The sequence below is a fragment of the Pteropus medius genome, unplaced genomic scaffold (assembly GCF_902729225.1).
Source record: "Pteropus medius unplaced genomic scaffold, Ma_sr-lr_union100, whole genome shotgun sequence".
Taxonomy (NCBI): Eukaryota; Metazoa; Chordata; class Mammalia; order Chiroptera; family Pteropodidae; genus Pteropus; species Pteropus medius.
In genome coordinates this window covers 1,243,618-1,268,125 of record NW_024351073.1, presented here as the reverse complement: position 1 = coordinate 1,268,125, position 24,508 = coordinate 1,243,618, and the positions used below count along the sequence as shown (strand labels likewise).

Sequence of the window (24,508 nt, the reverse complement as noted above, 5' to 3'; positions counted from 1 at the left end):
CTGATGATAAAAGTACGATTTTTGAATTTGCAAAATTTTATAAAAATTTTATCAAATTGTAAAATTTAGTTAAAAGAAAGATATGAAAATCACCCCCAATCTGATCTGCTAGTTAGGAATTTCTGGTCAAGATCAGTGTAAAAATTAGTTACAAATAGAGATAAAAATATTTCTGAAATTACAAGGCACATAAATGGAAAAAAAGATTTAATTAGTATCCAAACTTTTTAGAACACTTTTTGTGTGTTACCGTATGCCAATTAATAACTTTTTTGCTTATTGTTAGTATTCCAGATGCAATGACATTTCTTCTCCATATTTTTATTATGAAAACTTTTTTAAATATAGAAAAGTTGAAGAAACTGAGTAATAAACACCTATATATCTATGTCTTCTATGTAACATTTATTGTTTTGACATTTTGTTATATATATCTATATCTACATATAATATTGACTACTTAGCAATATGTAAATATTATGTATTTAAAATATTTGTAATATTAATTGAAACATTTTGAAATCACATCATGATGCTTTATCCCCAAATATATGCATGTGTCTTCCAAGAAGCAAGACAGTCTCCTGTATAACATAATACACAATCTCCTGTATAACATAACTTTTATTACACTAAGAACATTAAAAAATGAACAATAAATTCTTTTTAAAAAAATTAAGTTTATTGGGGTAACATTGGTTAATACAATTATATAATTTTCGGGTGTACATTATAATTTGACATCTATATATTCTATTTTGTGATTACCACCCAAAGTCCAGTTTCCTTCAGCTACCATATATTCGATCCCCTTTACCCACTTCACCCTCCCCCATCCCTCTGTATTTGACCCCTTTTACCCCGTCTACCTCTCCCCTCCTCCCTCATTCCCTAACCTCCAGTAACCACTAGTCCATTGTCCATGTCCCTAAGTCTCTGTTTGTCCTGTTCATTTGTTGCTTTTAGGTTTATATCCCACATATAAGTGATATCATGTGATTTTCTACTTTTTCAGTCTGGCTTATTTTGCTTAGCATGATTATCTTGAGGTTCATCCATGTTGTCGCAAATGGCAGTATTTCATCTCTTCTTATGGCTGAGTAATATTCCATTGTATATATGTACCACAGGTTCTTTAGCCAATCATCTTTCGTAGGACACTCGGTTGCTTCCATGTCCTGGCCACTGTGAATAATGCTGTTATGAACATCAGTGTGCAAATATCTTCTTGGATATGAGTTTTTGAGTCTTTGGGATAAATACCCAGCAGTGGGATTGCTGGATCATATGGTAGATCAATTTGTAGTTTTTTGAGGAACCTCCATACTGTTTTCCATGGTGGCTGTACCAATTTGCAGTCCCACCAGCAGTGTATGAGGGTTTCTTTTTCTCCCCATCATTTCCAACACAATAAATTCTTAATATCATCTATTATCAGGTAATGACTGTTTTCTTTTTTTTTTGTTTTAATAAATATCAGTTTTTAGAGTAGTTTTAGGTTTACAGCACAACTGAGCAGAAAGTACAGAGTTTCTATATACCTGGTTCCCCACATAGACACACCCTCCCCACTATCAGCATTCAGGGCCACAGTGTTAATTAGTTACAATCAATGAACATATACTAACACGTTATTATCACCCAAAGTCCATAGTTCACAAGAGAGTTCACTCTTGGTGTTGTACATTCTATGGGTCTGGACAAATGTATAATGACAGGTACCCACCATTATAGTATCATAGAGAGCAATTTCACTGCCCTAGAAATCCCCTGTGCTCCACCTATTCATCCCTCCCACCATCTGCTCTTGGCAAACGCTGACCTTATTACTGTCTCCATGGTTTTGCCTTTTCCAGAATGTCATTCAGTTGAATGGGTTATGTTTTAATACTTAATAGACTTTTCACTTTTATGTTCTCATTTTCATTTTCATTTGTGCACCCTGACTCACTTTATTTAATTTCTCTTTGTGTAGGAACGCAGGGCAATGTTTTGCGAGGGGACCCATTTGTCAGAGGGGGACGTCCAGGCTTCACATCTAGCCTTAGTTTCCTGGAGCTGGACAATCCCGCTGGAAACCAAAAACGATATTCTTCCTGGGCAGGGTCTGTGACTGATCTTCCCCAAGTTATAAAACAAAAGGTATGTGATGCTCTATTTAAAGCAGCAGAAAATAGTCATGTTGATTTACACCAGGAAAATGAGATTAAATCAAGATGGTTAAATAGAGAAGGCTGTAATTAGCATTTTCTCTATCCCAAACATGTTTTGTATAGTAAAATGAATGCATACATAATAATAAGAAACAGAGGTTTGTTGTCATGTTTGTTCATATTTTAGTTGTAAAGGTTAAATGTTCTGTAAATCCCAAGAGAAATTAATGACACAATTTTCATTTTAAGCTTTTGACATAAATTGGATTGTTTTTCTTGTTCCCTAATTCAGAGGAGTTATAGATTCTTGCAAGAAGGAAGCATTTAGACTTGTTACATTTGTCAGGTCACCTTTCTTTCTGTGGTCATGGCTTGAAGTTTCCTGGAGTCATATAAATTAAGATAGAACTAATTTGGTTAGCAGAATTTTAGGATGTTTTATTGATAAAGTTAGTTCTTTTATAACACAACAAATATGTTTCTAAAAATCAGAGAGCCTGGAAAAATTGAACAATAAAAAGACCAAAGAATTTAAGGGAAAAAAATGGGGTTAGGAACATAACACTGAAAAACTTCATCTGTGATACTTACTAAAAATAAAAAAGATAGGCACCAAAAAAAAAGAAAAAAAAATCCCTACCAAAAAACAGTAGCACAGCTTTATACATTTTAAATTCTTAAGAAATACATATACTACAATAAATGTGGTACATTACCTAGAAAAAGATCTGAAGCTTGCTTGATGATGGAGCAGTTACAGCTTGTGAATTATTGTAAAGTGGTAGGAGAACAATCAGAAATGGCAGACGGTTATAACACCAGATGTGGATGGGAGTAGTTTATTACACAGGTGGTGAATTAAATGGATGTTCGAGGTGTTTGTGTGTGTGCGTTTTGTATATTTCTACGTGGCTTGGTTCAGTTGTGTCTAGTTTTCTGTGTTCACCTGGTGTTTCTTGTGGACAAAATTATATGTAAGAAAACACAAAATTTGTGGTATGCTCATATCGTTCACTAATATAACAATCTCAATGGAATAAATTCACATTTTCAAAACAAATGCTATAGAAGAATTGATTCTATGTTCTATTCCCTGCCATGGGAGTCAAATAATGGCCCAGGTAAAACTTGACTTTGAGAGATTAAGAAACTTGGACCCATTTTATAAACTCAAAAATTGTAATACCTTCTCCAGTTACCTTTCTAACATCATACTGTACCCACTTGCCTCATAGTATGGAGAAATGAAGGAGGAGAGTTTTCTCCAGGAAGTCTTATCTTAAAGTGACATCATTAATATTCAAAATGGTTTATTTTCATTGTCAGTAACCCATTCAAATCTTTAAAAATCCAACATTGTTGATTAGGGAAAAGCAGACATTCTTTTCCATTCTCAACTATGCACTTTTCCACATGGGAATGTAACTGTCATAGCTAGCTGTGCTATTTTATTAGTGGGACAGGAATGGAACAGAGAAAGTAGAGACATTTTACAGATATATGACCATGCAGCTCCATCCAGTTCAGAAGAGCTTGGGCAGAGATGGAGGGAAATGTGACTGACTCTCCGCGTCCATGTCCATACTCGCAGTGGTGTGCTGCAGGCAGCTCGTATTGACTCTGTCGGAGCCAGTAGTGCACATGTCGTCTCAGCTCCTTGTTCCGTGACATCATGAAGGCAGTCTGAAGTTGGCCATGGTGGCAGTAGTTACACTGAAGGAAGTGGCAAATGCGACATATCAGAACCTTTTTGTTCTTGGGAAAGCAGATTGTTAAAGCTTAGCCAGGACATTTTGGGTCTCGAAAGCTGCTTTTTAGCAGATATATCTAACACAGAGTAATAATACCTACCTGTTTTAAATTTCTTTAGAAAGAAAGACTTATGGTCTCCACTAGAGAAGCATGTTAAATCTCTCAGTCAGGATATTTAATCTTAAACTTAATTGCACTTGCTTCTTTACTGTAATTTAAGTGTATTTCCTTTTCTTCTACTCTCTGGAGGAGTAGAAATCCATTTGTCTTCAAAATAATCTTTCAATAACTAGAAAATAAATATCCTATTGGTTTTAAATATTTTTTTTATACATGCACACAAGAAACAAAAACTATTCCTTCCCTAGCCAGTTCTAATTTTCCCTACGATTGTCTTGCAAGGATAGTGAATTGCTTCCTCTTTTTATTTGAACAAGAAGTAATTAGAATTCATGTAAGAGTGGCTTTTGATTTTGTTTTAACGAGGGCTGAGCCTAAATTCCAAAAAGAAAATATTCTCGCCCGACACCTCAATTTCTGACTGTGATGTGTTTTTCTATATAGCTGACACCTTTGTATGAGCTGGTAAAGGAAGTACCCTGTGCCTCTGTGAAAAGACTATACCTGAAACGGGCTCTTGAGGAATATCTGGATGAATCTGACCCCTGCCATTGTCAGCCTTGTCAAAATGGTGGCATCGCCTCTGTCGAAGGGACCAAGTGTCAGTGCCATTGCAAACCATATACATTTGGTGTGGCATGTGAGCAAGGAGTCCTCGCAGAGGATAAAGCAGGTCGGTGTGCTGAATTTTCTCTCGTTATGCTGGACCTATTGAAAAGAGAATCACCCTTTCCCTCTGGCACCTTAGCGTGTCCTTCTTTGTGTATGGAGAGGTGGAATTCTCACTGGCATTTTAACTTAGTATCTTCCTTTCTATCCCACTTCTGGATAATAGCTGTTGGAGTCAAGACTCTTTGCTGTCTCTAGTTTTCTGCCTGAATTAATAGACCCACTGTGCCCGCCGTTTCCCATTCTCCGTTAGAATAGATTAGTGCCTAAAACACCTTCTGTTTTTCTATAGTCATCCCATTAAGGTTTTGTCGTAACAAGGCTGTGGTGCTTGAGTTTGCATTGCCTGACTTTTTCAATGGCAAGCTCTTTGAAACGTCTCGATTTCTATTTTGTATTATGTCCCATCAATCAATTATTTGAACATATTTGTTGAACATCTGCTGTGTGCTCAACAGTGTGCTTACTGGTTTAAGCACTTCACTACAGGGCTATGTGAAGTTCACTTTATGAGTAGGCAAAGTATGAGACAGTTATGTAAATTTGTTTTTATATTTATATGTCTCTCTCCTCTAGAAAGTTCATTTCTTAAGAGCTTTCCAGACTGATTTCTTTCTTTATTTCCAGAGCCTGACATAGGGCTCGATTCACAGAAGTCAATAAATATTTGATAAATGAATAAATACATGACTAAACTATGGTTGCTTATAGACAAGCATTCGGAAGGCAACCTTGCCTCCAAATGTCTTCCCAAGTGGCCTGTCTTGGTAAATTGAAATTCTACCACTGATTCATTCCTTTGTGACTTGGATTTCTAGTTATTTGATAAAATGGAAGCTCCCTCTCCTGGTAAGGAATGGGGTAGCAATCATAATATATCAAGCTATTTTTACCCCCTATTAATATATACTCAGGGGACTACTTTATTAACTCAGTATCGAATAATAGAAAAAAGCATAAGGAAGATCATGGGAACATATTATACAAATTAGTTTAGTTTTGGTGTGTGTGTGTGTGTCATACTGAGGAGTGGGTGTGGAGTGAAGGGCAAAGAGGGATGTAGGTTACACGGTAGAAATAGCTAAGGAGCAGTAAACACACCCATTCATTACTGGAAAATAATGCTTTGGGGAATGGTTTCTGAAACCAGTTTCTAACTAGGAAAACAAAGTTCTTGGACTATGGTACAAGTTCTCTCTTGCCTCTCCCAATGATCACGATGGGGGAAAACACTAAAAGGACTGTGAGTTATGAATTGGCCCTGAGGTAGAAGGTGGCCAGGGTGGATTGAGGATGTGCCTTGTGTAATATTGGAGAAGGATGCCAATGAGAGGTAAATGCATTTCTCCTACTTATTCACTTTCTTATTTTGCACCGTGCCAGCTCTGGGACCCGCAGCCTGAAGTAGCCAGTATGTTATGCCCTTCTCATGCCCTAGCACTGCCTTAACCATAGGAAGTTATTTGCTTTATTGAGAGACTGTTAGATGATGAAAAGATCCTGAACTCGGCCATAAGTTGAGGTTACAGTCTGGATGTGGCTCTTGGCAGCCATTATAACGTTGGGCATGGCATTTAACTATTTTGTGTTAGATTCTGCGCCTATCAAAGGAAGATGGCCACAGACCTCCTGCCCACCTGGATTTGTTCTTGGGAGATGTAAATAAATGATATGATGTATGTGAAAGTGCTTTGAAAGGATTGTTAAATTATAAGCAAATTTAAGATATTATTGCAAGAAGTTTGTTAATGCAGCCCTCATATGGGCAATCCTAGTCAGTGTACAGACGTTCTGGCCCTGGGGGAAGCCCTCGGTGAACATGAAGGTAATAAATCACTCTCCGCCAACGACCACATGCGCAGGAAGCTTATCACTAAGCTCTGACATCCTCCTCTCTAAGTACTTTCTGAACAAACTCTTTTTTATCGTACAGGAGGGATAGATGGAGGTTGGAATTGCTGGTCCTCTTGGGGCCCCTGTGTTCAAGGGAAGAAAACAAGGACTCGAAAATGCAATAACCCATCTCCCAGTGGGGGCGGGAAATCCTGTATTGGAGAAGCCTCGGAAAGCAGGCAGTGCGGAGACGAAGACGAGGAGCTGAAACATCTTCGGTAATGGAGACCAGACCTCCTGGCAATTCCCCAGAACACAGCGCCCTCTGCAGTGCTCGTGGAATACGTGATCGCTGCTACTAGATAATTTAAAAGTTAAATGGCGATTTTTATCAGTGACTGCTTTGCCCTTAGCACTGGGGTCACTTGAAGGAGGGAGACCTGTAGTGGCCACGTTGCACTTGTGTTTCAAGTTTTTCTGACACATTGTTACAAAAGGCCGGGTAACCGGGAGGCAGTCTGGCTCAGTAGATACTGAGTCGCAGCTTTGGCATCAAGCAGATCTGCCATCTACTTGCTATGCGACCTTGGGCCAGTTACTTGCCACACCTCTAAAATTAGGGTAATAATAGTAGAGAAAAAGATAATAGGATGCTGTCAGCATTAAATGAGATTAAGCATGTAAAATCATTAGTACAGTGCCTGGCATGTGATGTCTTCAAAAATAGTTGTATTTTCAGATATACCGCTCTGTCTTGTTTATTTATTTGAGATTAAGCAAGGGCTAATATCTTTTTTTAAGTCAAAACATTTTTAATTAAGAAGTTCACATGTTGTGATTCCTTCTACTGCCTTAGTGCTCCCGAATTTGTAGCCCTTTTTGCTCAATCCACAGTTGCCATGTTAGTCAGTCCACAAGTCTTTTAGTTGTGCTTCTTCAATCTCCACCTGATTATGAGCATACTTCAACAATTCCCCACCTGTAATCTTTTGGATCTATTTTTTTTTTAAAGCAATTTTCTTCTCGGCCTTAAGTTAAATTGTAGGAAATACATTGCTACTTTGGCAAATGATCTAAAATATATTCTTCCTTAGTCATTTCTAATATTGAAAAATCTCATTACATCCAGTTTTTACTTATAAGCCTGGCGAAAATGTTACAGGTCTCATTGTCACTTACTACAATTAACTTATTATGATGGAAATATACAACCTGTGTCTCAGTGTAGCCACTTGAGATGGCTAAAATCTTGACCAATTTGCCCAGTTGTCTAACTCCAACTTCCTGTTTGCCGGGACCTTGCAAAAGCCATCTCAAAAATGTTTAGTTGGTGAATCACAGCTCTGGGTCAGAATTCTTTATGCCACTCTCTACTGTTTTACACCGTCCTTACTAACCTCTTCTGATCAGGGACTGACAAAATGTCCTAGGCAGACAATTTAAAGGACACGAGAGTTGAGCAAAGATGTGACAATTGGGAATCTGGTAGAAGCATAGGGAGATGGGATGCTGTATCCCTAGCTCTTTGGTGCCTCATAATCCAACAATAAGCAATATCTCTCGACTGAGGAAGGTGGCAAGCATGCGGAAATACGAGAGGAGGAGAACGCTGGCTTCAGGGTTCACATCTCCGGGAAGATGAGGTCTCTGCCCACATGGGTATATTTCCTCTGCCTTTTGACATAAAGCTGGAGGGAAAGGGACATCCTAAGGAAGTCATTGAAGGAATTTTCACTCTTCTTTGTGATCAAAAAGGGAAAATCTTCCCCTTTTCCTCAGTACAAAGAGGAAAATGATAACCAGTGCTCCCCTTTTCTGAGTTTCCTCAGAGTGCAGCATGAATACCAGCAACTCAGGCCAGGAGGCAGCACTGACAGGCTCTTTGTGAAACTGTCCCTCGGATTTCATATCTCTGGAGTGGAGATAATTCCAGTGGTATATCGACCTCGGTGGCACTGCTGAAAACCACCATTTAATTGCCTTGTGAGAGATAGAAAAAGCATGATATTAGAGGCTAACTGATTAGACATGAATCCAGCCTTGGTATTTTTCGCTTTGTAACCTTGGACGAGTTATTCAAACTTTCTGAGGCTTTTCCCCCACATATCTCCTAGGGTTACTGTGAATGTGAACTGAGGCAACACACATTTGTAGAGCAACATCCAAGGTGCCAAACACATAGTCATGCTCAATCAAAAACAGTTATTATTTTTTGTTACCTCCCTTGCAGGATCACTAACTCTAATTGCCTTATTTTTAATACAGAATTAATTCTCTGTTGTTAAAGGAATTTCAGAACCAAACAGCAGGAGAAAAAGTAGGTAGGTCTGAGGCAGTTGACCTCTAGAAATCACATAAAGTAGGTGCAATGTCCACTGACTTCTATTTATTTTTCTCTTTTTGCTGCTGGCTTTTCATACTATTAACCTATCTTTCGGAAGCTTGAGTTTATGTTTGAGTTTTCTATCAAGGGATATGATCAGATACTTGGTCTTGACAATGACAAAAATATCACAACATTTACATGAATGGAGTCCCTTCAGATGCAAATGAAACATTTACTGTAGTGCAAAATATTTATTATACTGTGAAAATCCATCACATTAATTACGACTTGTTTCCTTTTCCTTCCAGATTGCTTGAACCACATTGTTTTTCTTTGTCTTTGGTTCCAACGGAATTCTGTCCATCACCTCCTGTCTTGGAACATGGATTTGTTCAAGTTGGTTATGAAAGATTTATATCTTTTCTTTACAAATATTCTTTGCTCCAAGTTCTACCTCTCTACTGTTGTCACAATCCATGTCTTTCTTCCATGATGAAACAGTGCTAAAAATATTTTATGTGTGCATTTTAGTTTTACTGGTGTAGGTTTTAGACTGACTTTTGTTCTTTAGCCCAAGGTGATTAGAATTCTGCAGAGGGCAGTCTGTCTTCCTTGGTAAAGTAAATCAGTACTGTCGCCCAATGAATTAGAAAGGTAATCATGCCAGAGGGCTGCTACACATTTTTATTTCCACTAAAATAGGAATCTATAAGCAGGTTCTTTAATATGAGAACATTCCCTACTCTTACCACTGTAAGAAGTCTTTTTTTAATCTCATAAATATGGGGTTTGTGATGAAGTATTAGGTTTATTCTAGGAACCAATAAGACATTTAGCCAGTGTTGCTGAGGTATGAGTCATTGTACTTTGGGCATTTTTCTTGTTCAGGAAGGAACATGAGTCATCTGTCACTTGTCATTCTAGGGAATTTTCTTGGCTTTGGGGCCATATTACTCGTGTTCTTCTCACTCCTTGTTATGATGAGGCTTGAGCCCCAGACCCCAGTGAAGTCTCTTCCTGGCTCACATAGGAGATATTATTCACCAGGACTCTCAGTGCTGCCAGCTTTGCTTTCTCCGTGAACAATTTTGCCTCTCAAATTCCAGGCCCTCGAACATACACTCACTGGTATTTTACTGAAGTTTTCCCTCCCATATGTTGGGAGATGGAGGAAGTGTGTGTGTCTCACTTGTGTGTGTGTGTGTGTGTGTGTGTGTGTGTGTGTGTGTGTGTAGAGATGGAGAGAGAAAGGCACCGTGAATTTTGTTCTAATGCCCGTAGCAGAGCTGGTACAGCCCCAAATCCTCTCCCAGGCTGATGTCTTCATCATGCCCTTGGGTAGCAGAGAACCAGAAAGAAAAGGAAGGAAATCAAGAGAGACCCCAAGCAAGCATGATTACTCACTCAAGGCTCAGACTTCAAATTCTTGTTTGCTTCATCATGAAAGCTCACCTCCTGGCATTGTAGGCTAATGATATGTCCTTGAATCTGACCCAGCCCAGCAGCACTTCACTTACAGGGTACGAGTTGGAGAATGGGGTGGGAGAAGGTCGTTATGCTCCTCATAAAAGTCAAACTTTCATGAATGTGATAATGGGACTTGAACACTTCTGTCTGTTCAGACTGGCATTTGTTAGGAAGTATTGTCAACGAACAGCCCATAACACTTTACTATGAAGAGTTGGCTGACAAGGACACTTCTAAAATCTGTTAACAAATTGCCCTTCCCTGGAAATGTAAAGGAAAGAAGTCACTTGGGCAGTGTCCACTACAGTGATTTTAGTAAAATGCTTAGTACAGTGCTTGATATTTTGAGAGCAATCAGTAAGTTACAGTATAGTGACAGTAATGGCTTTATTTCAACTAGTGGTGGTACCAATGTTGTTGGCTAGGACTATATAGGGAAAAATGTTTTTATAGACAATTTCTAAATCAGTTATTTGAACATAGATTGCCTGATGTTTAGAAGAAGGCATGATTTATAGGCCAAATATATCTAAAGAAACATTCGTTAGTGCAGAATAAACATACTCTTTATCTTTTATTTCTGTTTAGGGTGAAGGTGCCATGTTTCCTGTTGGGAAAAACATAGTATATTCTTGCAAGGAAGGATACTCTCTTATTGGAGACCCTGTTGCCAGATGTGGAGAAGATTTACAGTGGCTTGTTGGGGAAATGCATTGTCAGAGTGAGTGGCCTCGGTTGTAGACTAAATTTAAGATGAGAGAATAATGTAGATGAGAATGAATCCAGATAAGTGATTGCTCACCATGTGCCCCATGTCTTGACCTCCCTTTTCTGAAAACCTCATGCGATTCTGTCCAAGTTTCAGGAGAGCCTTGAGAAAGCCCTCAGCATTCTCTAGTCGAAAGCTCTCCTGTTCAGTGAGGCACATTTTATTGTGATTTTAAAGTTTCTGGTGCAAATTAGAATTGGCTGGGGAGCTCAGTTCTGGCTAAAACCATTAGGCCATGCTCTAGAATTCAATTACTAGGAGTGTACCATAATCAGCTTACTTCCTCAAATGCTTTGGATCCTGGTCTATTCAGACGTAGGCACCTGAGTAAGACCTTTTGCATATTGTATCATTTTAACATTGCTCTTGGCTTCCATCTCAGTTGTACCGCAGTATAAGTTTGTTTGACAGATGGATAGACAGAGTTGTAGGAATATATTTTTCTTCTATCAGTTAATCTGTGCTATGTGAGGAACGCCCTAAAACACATGTGTACGTTTTATTTCTTGGGCATTTACCTGTTAGTGAAATTTCTGAGTCACAGGGTACACAGACACTAGATTTAGTAGGTGCAACCAGTTTTCCTCATGATGGTACCAGTTTACCATCTGAGAAGTTAAGATCGCTCTATGTTATCACCTATACTTGAGATCATCTATCTTTAAAATTTTTAAGCTACATTGGTGAGTGTGTAGTGATATCTAATTTTTTAATTAATATTTTTAAATTTGCACTTTCCTTACTAATAGTGATGTTAAGCCTGTTTTCACATGTTTATTGGCCAATTGGAAATCTTCTTTGGTGAAGTGGCTGTCTAATCTTTTGCCCATTTTTTTTTATTGGTTCATCTATCTTTTTTTTCATTGATTTGTAGGATCTTTTCTCATTCTGTCTCTTTCTCTGTCAGTCTCTCCATCTCTCTCTATGGAGTCCTTGAGCAGAAATTACTAAAATGGAATATAAATATTCCCTAGGTAGGAATAATAAAGCCAAAAATTGGTTCTATGAAAAGATTAATAACATTCTTCTGCTTGAAGAGGTTTTTTTCTTATATTGTGAAACTGTCCAAGTCTTTGTTCACCTTAAAATGTCTTTATTTTATCTTAATTTTTGAAGTATATTTTTATTGGATAAGGAATTATAAGTTAGCAGTTATTTTCTTTCTGGGATCCCCATCCCCTGAGCTGTAGACTGGTACCGGTCAGCGGCCTGTTAGGAACCGGGCCGCACAGCATGAGGTGAGTGGCAGGTGAGCAAGTGAAGCTCCATCTGGATTTGCAGCCGCTCTCCAGTGCAAGCATCACTGCCTCAACTCCACCTCAGATCATCAGGCATTAGATTCTCATAGGAGGGAGTATAGCTCAGTGATAGAGCATTTGACTGCAGATTTTCATAGGAGCACCAGTCCCTGGTATCAAAGGTTGGGGACCGCTGCAAAGATTTTATTACATTACTTCTGACTTCATTGTTTTCTAGTGAGAAGTCAACTCCTGGGCTTACTGTTTCTCTGAAAATCGTATTTTTCTGTCTGGCTGCTTTTAAGAAAAACATTTTTTGTCTTCGTTTTTCAGAAACAATTCTACTCTGTTGTGATTTGGTGTAATTTTCTTTGTCTTTATGCTGGTTGATACTCAAAGCCCTCTTGAAACTGTGCTTTAGTGTTCTTTGTTAATGGGAAATTCTTGACCATTCATTGTGTCCTCAAACCATCAATCTGTCCCATTCTTGCTCATCTCTTCTCATGAGACACACATGATACATATTATAGACTATATATATATATATATATATATATACATACATACATATACATATATATACATATATATATCATACATTATTTTCTTCATTTTACATTATTTCCCCTCTTTATTTTATTCTAAATATTTTCTATTGAGCTATCTTACAGTTTATTAATTCTCTGTACAGTTGTGTATATAATCTGCTTTTAGGTGCTCTACTGAGTTCTTAATTTCAATACCAATTCTAGGTATTTTATTTGTCTACTTTTCTATACTTTTTAATTCTCTGTTGAAATTTCCATCTTGTCATTTAATTTTTCCCCCAACATGTTAATCACAGTTATTTCAAAGTCAATGTCTATTAATTCCATTGTATGGATGTGCTGTGGGTCTGCTTCTATGATCTTTTTTTTAAATTATTTTAGTCAATTCTTATCTTTTAAATGTTAGATTAGTTTTGATTGAATGCTAGACTTTATGTATGAAAAATTAAAGGAATAATTTAAGGCTTTGGATAACGATCTTCCTCTACAGAAGATTCAGTTTTGTCTCTGGCAAGCAGTAAGGCTGGTTTATACCCAGTTTACCATTATTCCTGATGTGTGGCCATTCAGGGATCCCAACTGAAATGTTAGTATGGAATTTCTACCTATGTCTCTCCTTTTCAACAGCACTGGACACTATTTCTGACTCCCTAACCCCATGAGTCTGCTAAAAGCTCTACTTAGTTTTTCCACCTTTGAGCTGCAGCTTTCTCCTCAATTTAGCAGCCTTTCGGCATTTAGTTTTCTAATTTACAAACACCTCAAGGAGAATGGCAATACCGAATGTGGCAGTTACCACTTTAGACTTCCTTTCTTTTTAGAATCTTGAACCTTCAAAACTTCCATTGCCTGAATAGCTCTCTGATGCTTTCAGAATATTGTTTCTTTTACTTTTACTTTTGTACAGCCTTTTCTCTTTTGGTGGGAACATGATTGAGAAGCCAGCAATTGTGTCATGGCCAGAAACAAACAAATCTGATCCTAGATTATTAGCTGTTTGAAGGCAGAATATGTAACTTGTATCTTGTTGTATCCCCAGCAGCATACAACACACTTGGCAAAATATAGGCACTCAATAGGATGCTGTTTTTGAAAGAATGAGTAAATGAATTTAATGATGAAAATGACACAGAACTAGAGCAGTATTTTGTAGAATATTGTCCAAAGTCCATTAGCAAGATTGCCAAGATTTTTTAAATTGTGAATTCTGACTTGCTTTCTATAACTATCCATGCTTCTCATTTTTCTCTTTGCTTGTTTTCACATAGAAGATTTGAGCTAATGAACATAATCAAACAAGAAATAATAGAGATAGGAAGCCAAATAACATTTGACACTTTTATAGTTTCGAGGTTAAAAGGCCATTCTTTAAAATTTCAGATAGTAAAATATTGAACTGGATATATGCTAATGATATGCAAATAAATACAGCTCTTAGGAAAATAATAGTGGGATTTAACCAGACCAGAGAAATAAGTGAAAGCTGTGAAAACTCTGGTTTTGACAGCTGGCTGGACTTTAGGACTCTATTTATAAGGCTTATTCATTTTAAGTTATCACATTGCTTTGAGGGTAGGTGTGGGAGGGTGGGAACTGTTCTGGTGTTCAGTCATTCTTTGGCCAGTTACATACCAGGCAGTGTGGGACTTTTAGGGCACTCTAAAGAGTGAACTCATCTCTTCCTCCTTGTCCTCTCATGTGAAAAAGCAAAGCAAGCATATCGGCGCCATTCAAGGATGTCATTTTTTCTTAAAGATGATTTTGGAAAGCAATGACTCTTATTTTCTACTTTTTATCTTTAGAAATTGCCTGTGTTCTACCTGTACTGATAGAAGGCATACAGAGTCATCCCCACAAACCTTTCTACACAGTTGGCGAGAAGGTGACCTTTTCCTGTTCAGGTGGCATGTCCTTAGAAGGTCCTTCAACATTTCTCTGTGGATCCAGCCTTAAGTGGAGTCCTGAGGTGAAGAATGTCCGGTGTGTGCAAAAAGGTGAGTGGTTGCTAGGTCTGTCCAAGGACACCTGCACTCAAGTGACTAAGAGTCTTCGTGGCGGTCTTTTAGGGCACTGAATCGCCATAACTGTTAGTCCTTCCCTCCATTCCCACCCTGCTATGAATATGAGTCAGATTTTTATCCAAGCAGATTTTTTTACACGGCACAGATAGACTCATGGAATGCAAAGAAAGGCAAAACTGAAATTTTTTATATCAGATATTAACTTCATATTTGTTATGGTGCCAAAAAATTTTTTTAAGTTAATTTCTGGTTTCCTTTTGATTTTTTAAACTTACTTTTCTTAAGTACAGAGTTGAGATTATAATTTATGTAAAATTCTGAATATTTCATTTCTGTGATATCAAGGAGTTTATTAGTATTATCGAAATCAAAAATGTAAAAACATTTACATTTAACACTGCAAAACAAACTATTGAAGAAAAAGTATTGTAGTTTGTAAAGTTCTTAGTGGAAATCTAAAAATCTACTATTTTGACTATTAGGCAAATTAAAAAATTTTTTTTTTTAAAATTTAAAGTAGGAAGAGATTTGGAAAGCCAAAGTATTTCTTTTTTTAGAGATATTTAAGATGAGATGGATTTGTTTTTTAAAATGACTTCTTTCTTTCTTGTTCATATTTTTTAAATAAATGAAAAAATATACATTTGAAACAAAAACAAGAAGAAAAACTCACTTGTATATTTTATATGGCATTTTTATTTCTCTAGTGTATAATTTTTAATTCAATACTGAAATTTGTCTCTTATAGTGAGAAGGAATACTAGATTCCACGAATGATACTATTAAGTGAATTAGATGGTCACAACTGAAAACAGAAAGCTACGTGGAGCACTCTGTGACTGATGGCAGATGTGGGGTGTTAAATAGATCAGCGAGGACAGAGTAGGAGGGCGGCATGTCCAATGGGATGCCCGCCGTGCTATTCTTCATGTGCACCTCAGCTGTCAAAGGCCCATATCAGACAGTTTTATTTTCTACTTACACTGAAGCATAAATATGAATTTATTTGGGGTATTTGAAGTAATGGACTTGTGCTAGTAATTCTAAAATTATTATTATTTTTTGCCTTGATAGCTCATTTCCTTTATTTGTTTTTAATTTTAATTTTTAAATTTTTATTATAGTGACGTTGGTTAACAAAACTCAGTAAGTTGCAAGTAATTCTAAAATTAAAGAGAACAATGTACAGTTGATGAGATTGCTCTTTAATTCCAAATGAGATTATATGCTTGTTTTTCTAAAATGTCTGCTTCAGTCATTTCATAGTACGATCAGTATTTCTCCCACTCAGTGGCAAATTCTATTAACGTTTTAATTAAGGAAATTTTTCAGACCTGCGTGTTTTTCAAAAGATGTGGATAACAATAATAACTACCCTTTAAGAAGGTCTATAATAAACAAAAATTTCCAGATTAGTTGGCCTCCAAAGTTAATGTTTTAAAATACCTGCTGTGTCAGTAGTCATTTTTATTGTGGTAAAATATACATAACATAAAATTTATCATTTTAACCATTTTTAAGTGTACAGTTAGTACATTAAATACATTCCCATTATTGTTCAACCATCACCATCATCATCACCATCCATCTCCAGAAACTTTCATCCCCCAGAAATGAAACCGCACCCAAGAAACACTAAGCCCTCCCCCTCCTCCATCAGTATTTAGTGTTGATGCGAGAGTAATTGGGTTTTAAAACAGTAAAGATACATACTCTAGGTGAGCCCTAAGAGTATGTTTATTTGGTTAATTAAGCTATGAAGAAAACAAAGCTTTGGTTTAAGTGATTTTTTACAAAGAAATTATAATAACTTTTAGAAAACATTTAAAATCTCAAATTTCATCCTTATGAATGATTAACAAAGAAACTTCTAACTATAATGCAGAACTAATTTATGTGTCTTTACCATTAAAGTTTAGTTTGGGTGCATTTGGATTAGGCTTTTCTCAACGCCAGCACTATTGGAATTTTGGGCCTGGTAATTTTTTGTCGTGAGAGCCTATCCTATGCACCTATGCACTGTAGTACGTTTAGAGCATCCCTGGTCTCTACTCACTAGATGTCGGCAGCAACTCCCCACCCTTCCGCCAACCCCCACCCAAGTGCTGACGACCAAGACAACCAAAAATATCTCTAGACACTGCCATATGTCCCTAGGGGGCAAAATTGCCCCTGGTTGAGAAGCACTGTTCTATATAATACCATTAAAAAATATTTATTTTGGGATAATTTTAGGTTTGAGAAAAGTTGCAAATCCTTTACCCATTTTTCCATAATATTAACATCCCACATAACTTGATATAATTTAGTTGGTCAAAACTAAGACATTAATATTATTATAATACTATTGGCTCAATATATACTTTGTTCATACAGCACCAGTTTTTCTACTAATGTTCTTTTTATGGTCTAGGATACAATTCAAGATACCACATTGCATGTAGGATATCATTTTAAAGGCAAGTGTTTAAAGAATACTTGTTACAGATATTGCTAGACATGGCAGGCGTACTTCGAATTGCTACCATTTTTACAAATTTATAATTTGTTGACAAGATTTTCCTGTCAGATTTAAAGCTCTTAAGTTTTCCAAGGTAAGAAAATATTCCACAGTTTGTGTATCCATAAAAACATGCTCTTCAGCTCTTCTTTACTGCTGCATAGGTCTATCCAACAGATAACTAGTTTTATGATGCAAAAGTGTATGTCACCAAATTCCATTGTAAAGAAGCTGGCAGGAGGTGGAAATAGAGTGTTGTAGATTATTCACATGGTAGTCGGGTATAGCCAAGGCAATGGCAGTCAAATTATGCTCTTGAAGCTGAACCAAGGTGTTTTTCTGTCAACATTAGAATGAAAATTGACTTTTGGCCAGTTTGTAGAAAACATAAAGCATAACATAAAATTTACTCACTTTTACTCACTCCAAACATTTACTCACTGTTGAGGAGAGGCCACTTGGACATTACATGTGAAAGGTTATTGTAGATCCCCTGGGAATACCAGAGAGTTCTTCATGTATAGGTCAAGTTATGTTTCTGTTTTCTGTCCTATTGTAGGTATTGTGGGCAACATGCAGTCCACACAACAATTTATAAAAACCAGTTTCTTGATGAAAGGGAGCCTGTCCTACTGGCCTTGATTCAGACAAATGTGGACTTAAAACCCTGGGTTGGCCAATTTGTGAAATGCATGAATTAGCACCAACTTCCTAACTTTTCTGACCCTTATTTTCTTCATCTCTTAAGGAGGATTATATATCACAATGTAGAAAAAGTACATGGCTAATAGAAAATGCTCAAGAAATAGTAGCTACCATGACCAACGAAATTATGTGTAGGGTGCTCCTAGGAATGCTTAATCTCTTGTAAAATGCTTTACAGATTTATTTTTTTACAGTATAAACTTGTGGCAGTTGAGAATATTAGAGAGCCTAGTTCAACAATTAAATCAATACGTCGTTTACCGTGAAGAAGCTCTTCTAATGATGGTATCTCCCTTCTCTTTTTCTTTTAGATACCATTTTGACACAGGCAGTGCCTAAATGTCAGCACTGGGAGAAACTGCAGAATTCCAGATGTGTTTGTAAATTACCCTACGAATGTGGGTAAGCTCTGTGTTTGCTCACTTCTCTCTCTTTTATTTTATTCAAGATAAAAAATTTCTTAGATGCTAGTCTCTGTTAGAGCAAAGGTGTTGCTTACCAAGGGTTAAGGATCTTTGCATTTTAATCTGTTCCATCTGATCCCTATTATTTGCCTGGGTCACTAGAGCTGACAACTGGTGGCATTAAGCAGTGTTCTAATCTGTCTAGAGAAAGACTGAAAGACTGCTTGAGCACTGCTTGTTCTATATATAAAATGGTGCAAAATGACAAAACTGTCACCTGAGGATTTAAAGACTGAGAGGATTAGGACTGAAATTCCCTTGACACATAAACTCTTAAAGCGATACCGATAGTGAAAAAAAACAGCTGCTTTTCTGATTCCCGAAATGTCTATGTCTCTGGATTGCATTATAAGAATGCCGCACAACTTGAAGTCACTCTATCATAGGAGGGCGTCTGAAGTAGTTATTAGATGTCTGTGTTATGATCCTAGTTGGATATAGATGGCACGATTAAATTAGAACAGAGGAAGTTTATAAGTAGGACTCTTGACTGAAGTGTGGGAGAGTAAAGGACACTTCAAGCCACAGGATCACAGTTGGGGTATATAGTCACGCCCAGGTCTGAAGGAGCGAGGAGAGGAACATTTGCGAAAACCTGGGCAGAGAGAGGAAGCTGTGGAGGTGGCAGCTGAGGAGGAGCTGGGTCCCTCAATTTAGGGACCCCAGAGATCCCCCAGAGGTGAGCCAAGGGAACACACACCCCAGCTGTACTCTCCTTCCTCCTTTCAATCTCTTAGTCACGCTCCCCATTGATCGAATGCACCCAAAGCTAGAGGAGAAAGAAGTCTGTTGATAGGGGTCGCACATGTCAGCCTTCCAGGCAGGGTGGAGAAGAGTGGAGAAGAGAGAGAGGCAAATGGGAGGTAGCCAGGCCCCTGGTTATCTTTAAGGTTAAAAATCAGAACACAAATTTACTGGCCAATTACTTGGCTTTCAATTATTATTGTCATCAAAGTATACATCCAACTCCGTGAGCACCTGCAGTGGGTAATGGTGATTGTGATGGTATCTCACAGAAAGTAACTTCTTGTGTCAAGGAGAATACAATGTGATAGTGTAAATGGCAATGGTGATTGGCCCAGAATATTCTGACTGTGCTGTTATTTTCTATAAATCATTGCTTATTTTAATGATTCACTTTCATCCTCTTTCCAACTTCTCTGATTCATTTAGTTTATCTGCAACCTGCTATTTATAGACATAGTGTGAGTTTTCATATCAGATACTAAGAACAAGGTGGCCTTGTAAAGTTTCTGCCTTTTAAGTTGTTCTGAGTAGTTCTATTTGAAGTTTAAATAAGCAGATAAAAGAGAGATACAAGAATTTGTTTTCATTATGTAAATAACTCCAAGTAAATTTAGCTCTTGGTCAGAAAAGAGAATATTAGAGCTAAATAAATATATAAGTAAATGTAGACTCCATCTACTATACAAAAATACTTTGTTGTCTAAGGTTTTACTACATTAATGCCTTCCTTATTCATCAGCATTCAGTAACATGGTTGTTTTTATTAGTGACATTTCTAAAAAACTGAATTTTACCACTTTAGCAGCAATGCTTAAGAAAAAAAGTAATAATTTTTTATGGAAATATTTCTAAACTATTTCATAAACATAAACACTAAAAAATAGTATCAAAAATTAGTTTCATCTTCCTTCGAGGATTCAGTCATCAATTTTGTTGGACAATGCTGTGATATGGACATGAACTATGATGTGGACATGAACTATGATATGGACAGGGCTGCTGGGCTGGGAGAGCTAAATTTCTCCTGCAGTCAGGAGAAATTTAACTATAATCTCTGAGTGTTAGATCTTTGTGTGTCTTCTGTCTCCTTCTTTGTCAATTCACCAGCTGTCCCTAACAGACCTTGCCTTCTCCAATCTGCTGTATCTGATCTGTTCTAGATAAAACTAGATCAACACTAGATATCTAAGCTGGTAAAAATTGTGAGCAAATAAAGAGAAAAATGTGTTCGTTTTGGAGATCTGAATGGGGTGGGCCCTAGCAATAAAGGGGATTTGAGTTTCTTTTCCATCTGTTTGCTGTGAGTGATAACATCTGAGGCACTGAGCTCAGAGCCTCACCTTTCACTTCTCATCCTTGGCTTTTGAAAATAAGAATCTTGTAAATAATGTAATTTACAAAATTTGTTTCAGATCCTCCTTGGATGTGTGTGCTCGGGATGAGAGAAGCAAAAGGATCCTGCCTCTGACAGTTTGCAAGATGCATGTTCTCCAATGTCAGGGTAGAAATTACACTCTTCTGGGAAGGGAGAGCTGCACTCTACCTGCCTCCGTGGAGAAAGCTTGCGGCATGTGTCCGCTGTGGGGAAAATGTGATGGTAAGGAGCATTTTACATTTGTCACTATACGAATGCTTAAGTAATAGTGCTGAGGTTTAAAAAAAAATTTTTTTTCTAGCTTAGCAGCAGATCAAAGCAATTTCCTGAAAATGTGAACAACTCAGACTAGTCTGAGAGTGAACTGCTCTCCTCACTGCCTTCCCCCAGGAGCGGGCGGGTCGAGTACCTGGAGGCCAAGAATCCATACCTGATAGTCGACATGTCCTCTCCAAATCTGTGATTTTCATTCCACCCTCATGATTTTTGTTTTGCTCTTATATTATTCATATTATGTTCTCATTTAAAAAAAATAGACCCACAAAAAATAACAAAAGAAGAAACTTTATATTACTTTCTTAAAAACTTTAAAAAAAGAAACTTTATATTACTTTCTTAAAAGGAAATCTCACTTGCCATACATATTAGGTAACTATAAAAATACGTACCATAAAACAAAATAAGGTTGTAGATTCTAGCCAGATGCTGCTAGGAGCTTGAAGGATGCTATTTCTTCGGGATGAAGGCAGTTTAGAAAGTGCTAGGGTGGTGTTAAAAGAATACCAGTGCCAAGCTGACCCTTTCTCCTAGAAAGAATCAAGGATTTGAAGAGAATTGAAAGAGGAGTCACTTTCTTGAGTTGTGATTCAACATTTGCTAGTGCTATGTCCAAGTAGCACTTATATCGATCTGAAGTACCACAACTAGCATGGCCCACCTCTCCATGGTTTCAGCTATACCTCAAAGGGGAAGATCTGGGTCACCGGACCCAAGTCACTGCCCTCAGTTTCCCCATATGTAAATTTGGGAGCTGGACTATGTGATCTATAAGGTCTCTGCAGGCCCTTCTTCTCCTGGTCTGTACCCACGGGCATCTTCCTCCTCATTTCCATCACAATTTAGGGCACAGATGATGACATACATAACTCTAGCCACTTCTGAGACACTTTGGGTTTGGCAGTCACCACAGTCAGCTGGCTGACCTTGTTATTCTCCTTTCGGAGACACTTGGCTGGTGTATTCCAGCCTCAAAACTTCAGAGCACACAGTGCTACCCTCCCTAACTCATCTGTCATTTGTTTTTGTGGGATAGTAAGCCTTTTGCATTTCATGCCCTCTCTCTCAAGGGAAGTTGAATTCTTCGGTTCTTTTTCTTTGTTTGACCCTTGCCACTTGGCTCTTTGCTGAGGTCTCATCATTTGGTCTGGGGGTTGAAGGGTCACACTCAGGTTCTGACTCACCTGGACAGCACCCCGGAGTAGGAGAGAGCTGGACAGCTTTTGACTTGGAAGAACTGCCCAATAGCAAGTTGGCACCTGCTTATTCTGAGCCGAGCAAAATACCTCTTTCCTGGTTCTATTGCTTCTCCTGGGAATAATTGATTCCATCACTCAAGGCAGGAGCTTCCTTAGCTTTCTCTAATTACCACAACGTGACTTTGGAGGTTATGCGTCTTCACCCTCCCATCTCCACAATGTGCCATTAAGCCTCTCTTGCTTATTTTCCAGCTCAGAGCAGCAAATGTGTCTGCAGAGAAGCATCCGAGTGCGAGGAAGAAGGGATTAGCATCTGTGTGGAAGTGAACGGCAAGGAGCAGACAATGACGGAGTGTGAGGCTGGCACGCTGAGGTGCCGAGGGCAGAGCATCTCCATCACCAGCATAGGGCCCTGTGAGGCGGAAGTCCAGTAGGCTCCCAGGTGCCCATAGGATTGCGAGAATCCAGCAGCGTGCCATGGATGAGTTAAAACACCCACATAACTGAGCACTTCAGACAACTTCTCGAGCATGGAGGAATATTCTCCCTCTTTCCTTCCCAGTGTCCACTTCTCCCCTTAACTTCCAGCCACTTGCATAAACACAACCCTTTGTTCTGCCAAACCAGAATCCATACTCTTTTTCTTCTTCTTTTTTTTTAATGTCAGTCAAGATGAAGAATATTCATGAACCTCTGCATGAGCTAACTGTGTTCTTGGAAAAAATGCTAACTTCTCTGGATCTTGACTTTTTAATCGAAAAATTAGAGGATTAGACTAGAGCAACTTGAATGCTCCATTCAGCCTTATGAACCTTTTAAGTATCACTGACCCTGCCCATGAGCCAGAACACACTTAGAAAGATTGGCTTCCTTCAGTAAAACAATACAAAGGGGACCGTGAATGGAAAAAGACAGATACAATTATTCCATCGCAACTAATAATCTCACATATCACCTCATTGACTCAAGCATCTCATGTAGGAATTCCTAATCTCAGCAGGAGATTGAACCACTGAATTGTTAGATCCAAATTCATCATGCTCTAGTCACGGGCATCTTCTGCCTTCTTGTCTAAGAACAAATACAAGGCAGTCTTCCATTTGGGGCTTTTTTTTTAAGTACATGTCCAACACAAGACATGCAATTTGCTCCCTCTCCTTCCCCATCCCTTTCCTTTTGCAGGAAGCATCAGTATGTGCCTGAGCTATTGAGTGATTCAATATTTGTAAGGATGGTTTTCTCTTAATGCGGATGGATACATGCCTAGATTTTTCGGGGAGCTATAGAGGTAGATCGAATTGAAGCATTGGCATTCTGTTTATTCCTTATTCATTCTTTGTCAAAACAAAAAGACAGCTGTAGGAGATGAAATGAGTGGGCTTAAATGGAATTTAAAATATGCTTTTGTATACAAATAATATCTCTGTATTTTTCTGATACCGATAAATACGTTTACAAAAAAACTTCAGTTAAAATGATAATGATTAAAATACTAATTAAAGATACTATTCTTTAAAACATTTTGATCCGTATTATGTTTAATTTTAAAGAATGGCTAGTGTGTTCTTTTAAATATATTTTCAGTTTTTAAACTACTTTACTGAGTTATGATTGACACATAAAAAGCTGTACATAAGTAATATATAATACAACTTGATGAATTTGGGGTTAAGTATACTCCCATCAAGGCCATAAACATATCCTTCACTTCCCAAAGTTTCCTCCCACTCCCATTATTATTATTATTATTACAACACAATATAAGATCTTTCTTCTTAGAAAATTTTAAGTATATATTACAGTATTTTTAACTATGGCCACTATAGCTAGCACATAGCTATAGCAATGCTGTACAGTGAGTGGCTCTCTAGAACTTATTCATCTTATATATCTGAAACATGGTACCCTCATCTATGGACCTGAATCAAACCTGAGTTTCAGATAAGAACAGTTTTATGTACTAAACTGTTTCTTGAGTGATGATTCAGATGTAATATGTGAAAGTTTCAAGGAGACAGGTTTAAATTGATTGAAAACAATAATATTCAGAAATGTTTAATTGAGGCCAACTGCATTTGTTAGAGGTTATTATGGAGTTAATTTCTACCTTGAGTAGGGGGATAGATTTGAAAATGTCAGGCCCAGATGGAAATTCCCAAAGAAAGAGTTGAACAAGTAATTTATTTGAGAAGAGATAGATCAGTATCCTTCTAGTAATTTGTCTTCTTGTCTTAAGCTATTATGGAGTTAGATGCCTACTCCTCATGTACCACCACCCTCCTTTCCTAATACAGAGGATATGGTCAGCATTACCAATGCTATCAGAGAAAGAGGTCTAGAAAAAAT

At 37.6% G+C, this 24,508-nt stretch overlaps 1 protein-coding gene across 1 annotated transcript in view; it reads left to right on the top strand.

The window, feature by feature from the left end:
- Nucleotides 1-23,676, top strand: part of C7 (complement C7) — a 43,892-nt gene extending 20,216 nt beyond the window's left edge. Inside the window, exons 10-18 of the mRNA XM_039842590.1 lie at nt 1,976-2,142; nt 4,470-4,698; nt 6,628-6,805; nt 9,162-9,249; nt 10,909-11,041; nt 14,678-14,869; nt 18,413-18,503; nt 20,725-20,909; nt 22,415-23,676. Coding sequence (XP_039698524.1) covers nt 1,976-2,142; nt 4,470-4,698; nt 6,628-6,805; nt 9,162-9,249; nt 10,909-11,041; nt 14,678-14,869; nt 18,413-18,503; nt 20,725-20,909; nt 22,415-22,596 — 1,445 coding nt within the window. The 3' untranslated portion in view covers nt 22,597-23,676. The remainder of the gene's footprint in view (nt 1-1,975; nt 2,143-4,469; nt 4,699-6,627; nt 6,806-9,161; nt 9,250-10,908; nt 11,042-14,677; nt 14,870-18,412; nt 18,504-20,724; nt 20,910-22,414) is intronic.
- The last annotated feature ends 832 nt before the right edge of the window (nt 23,677-24,508 follow it).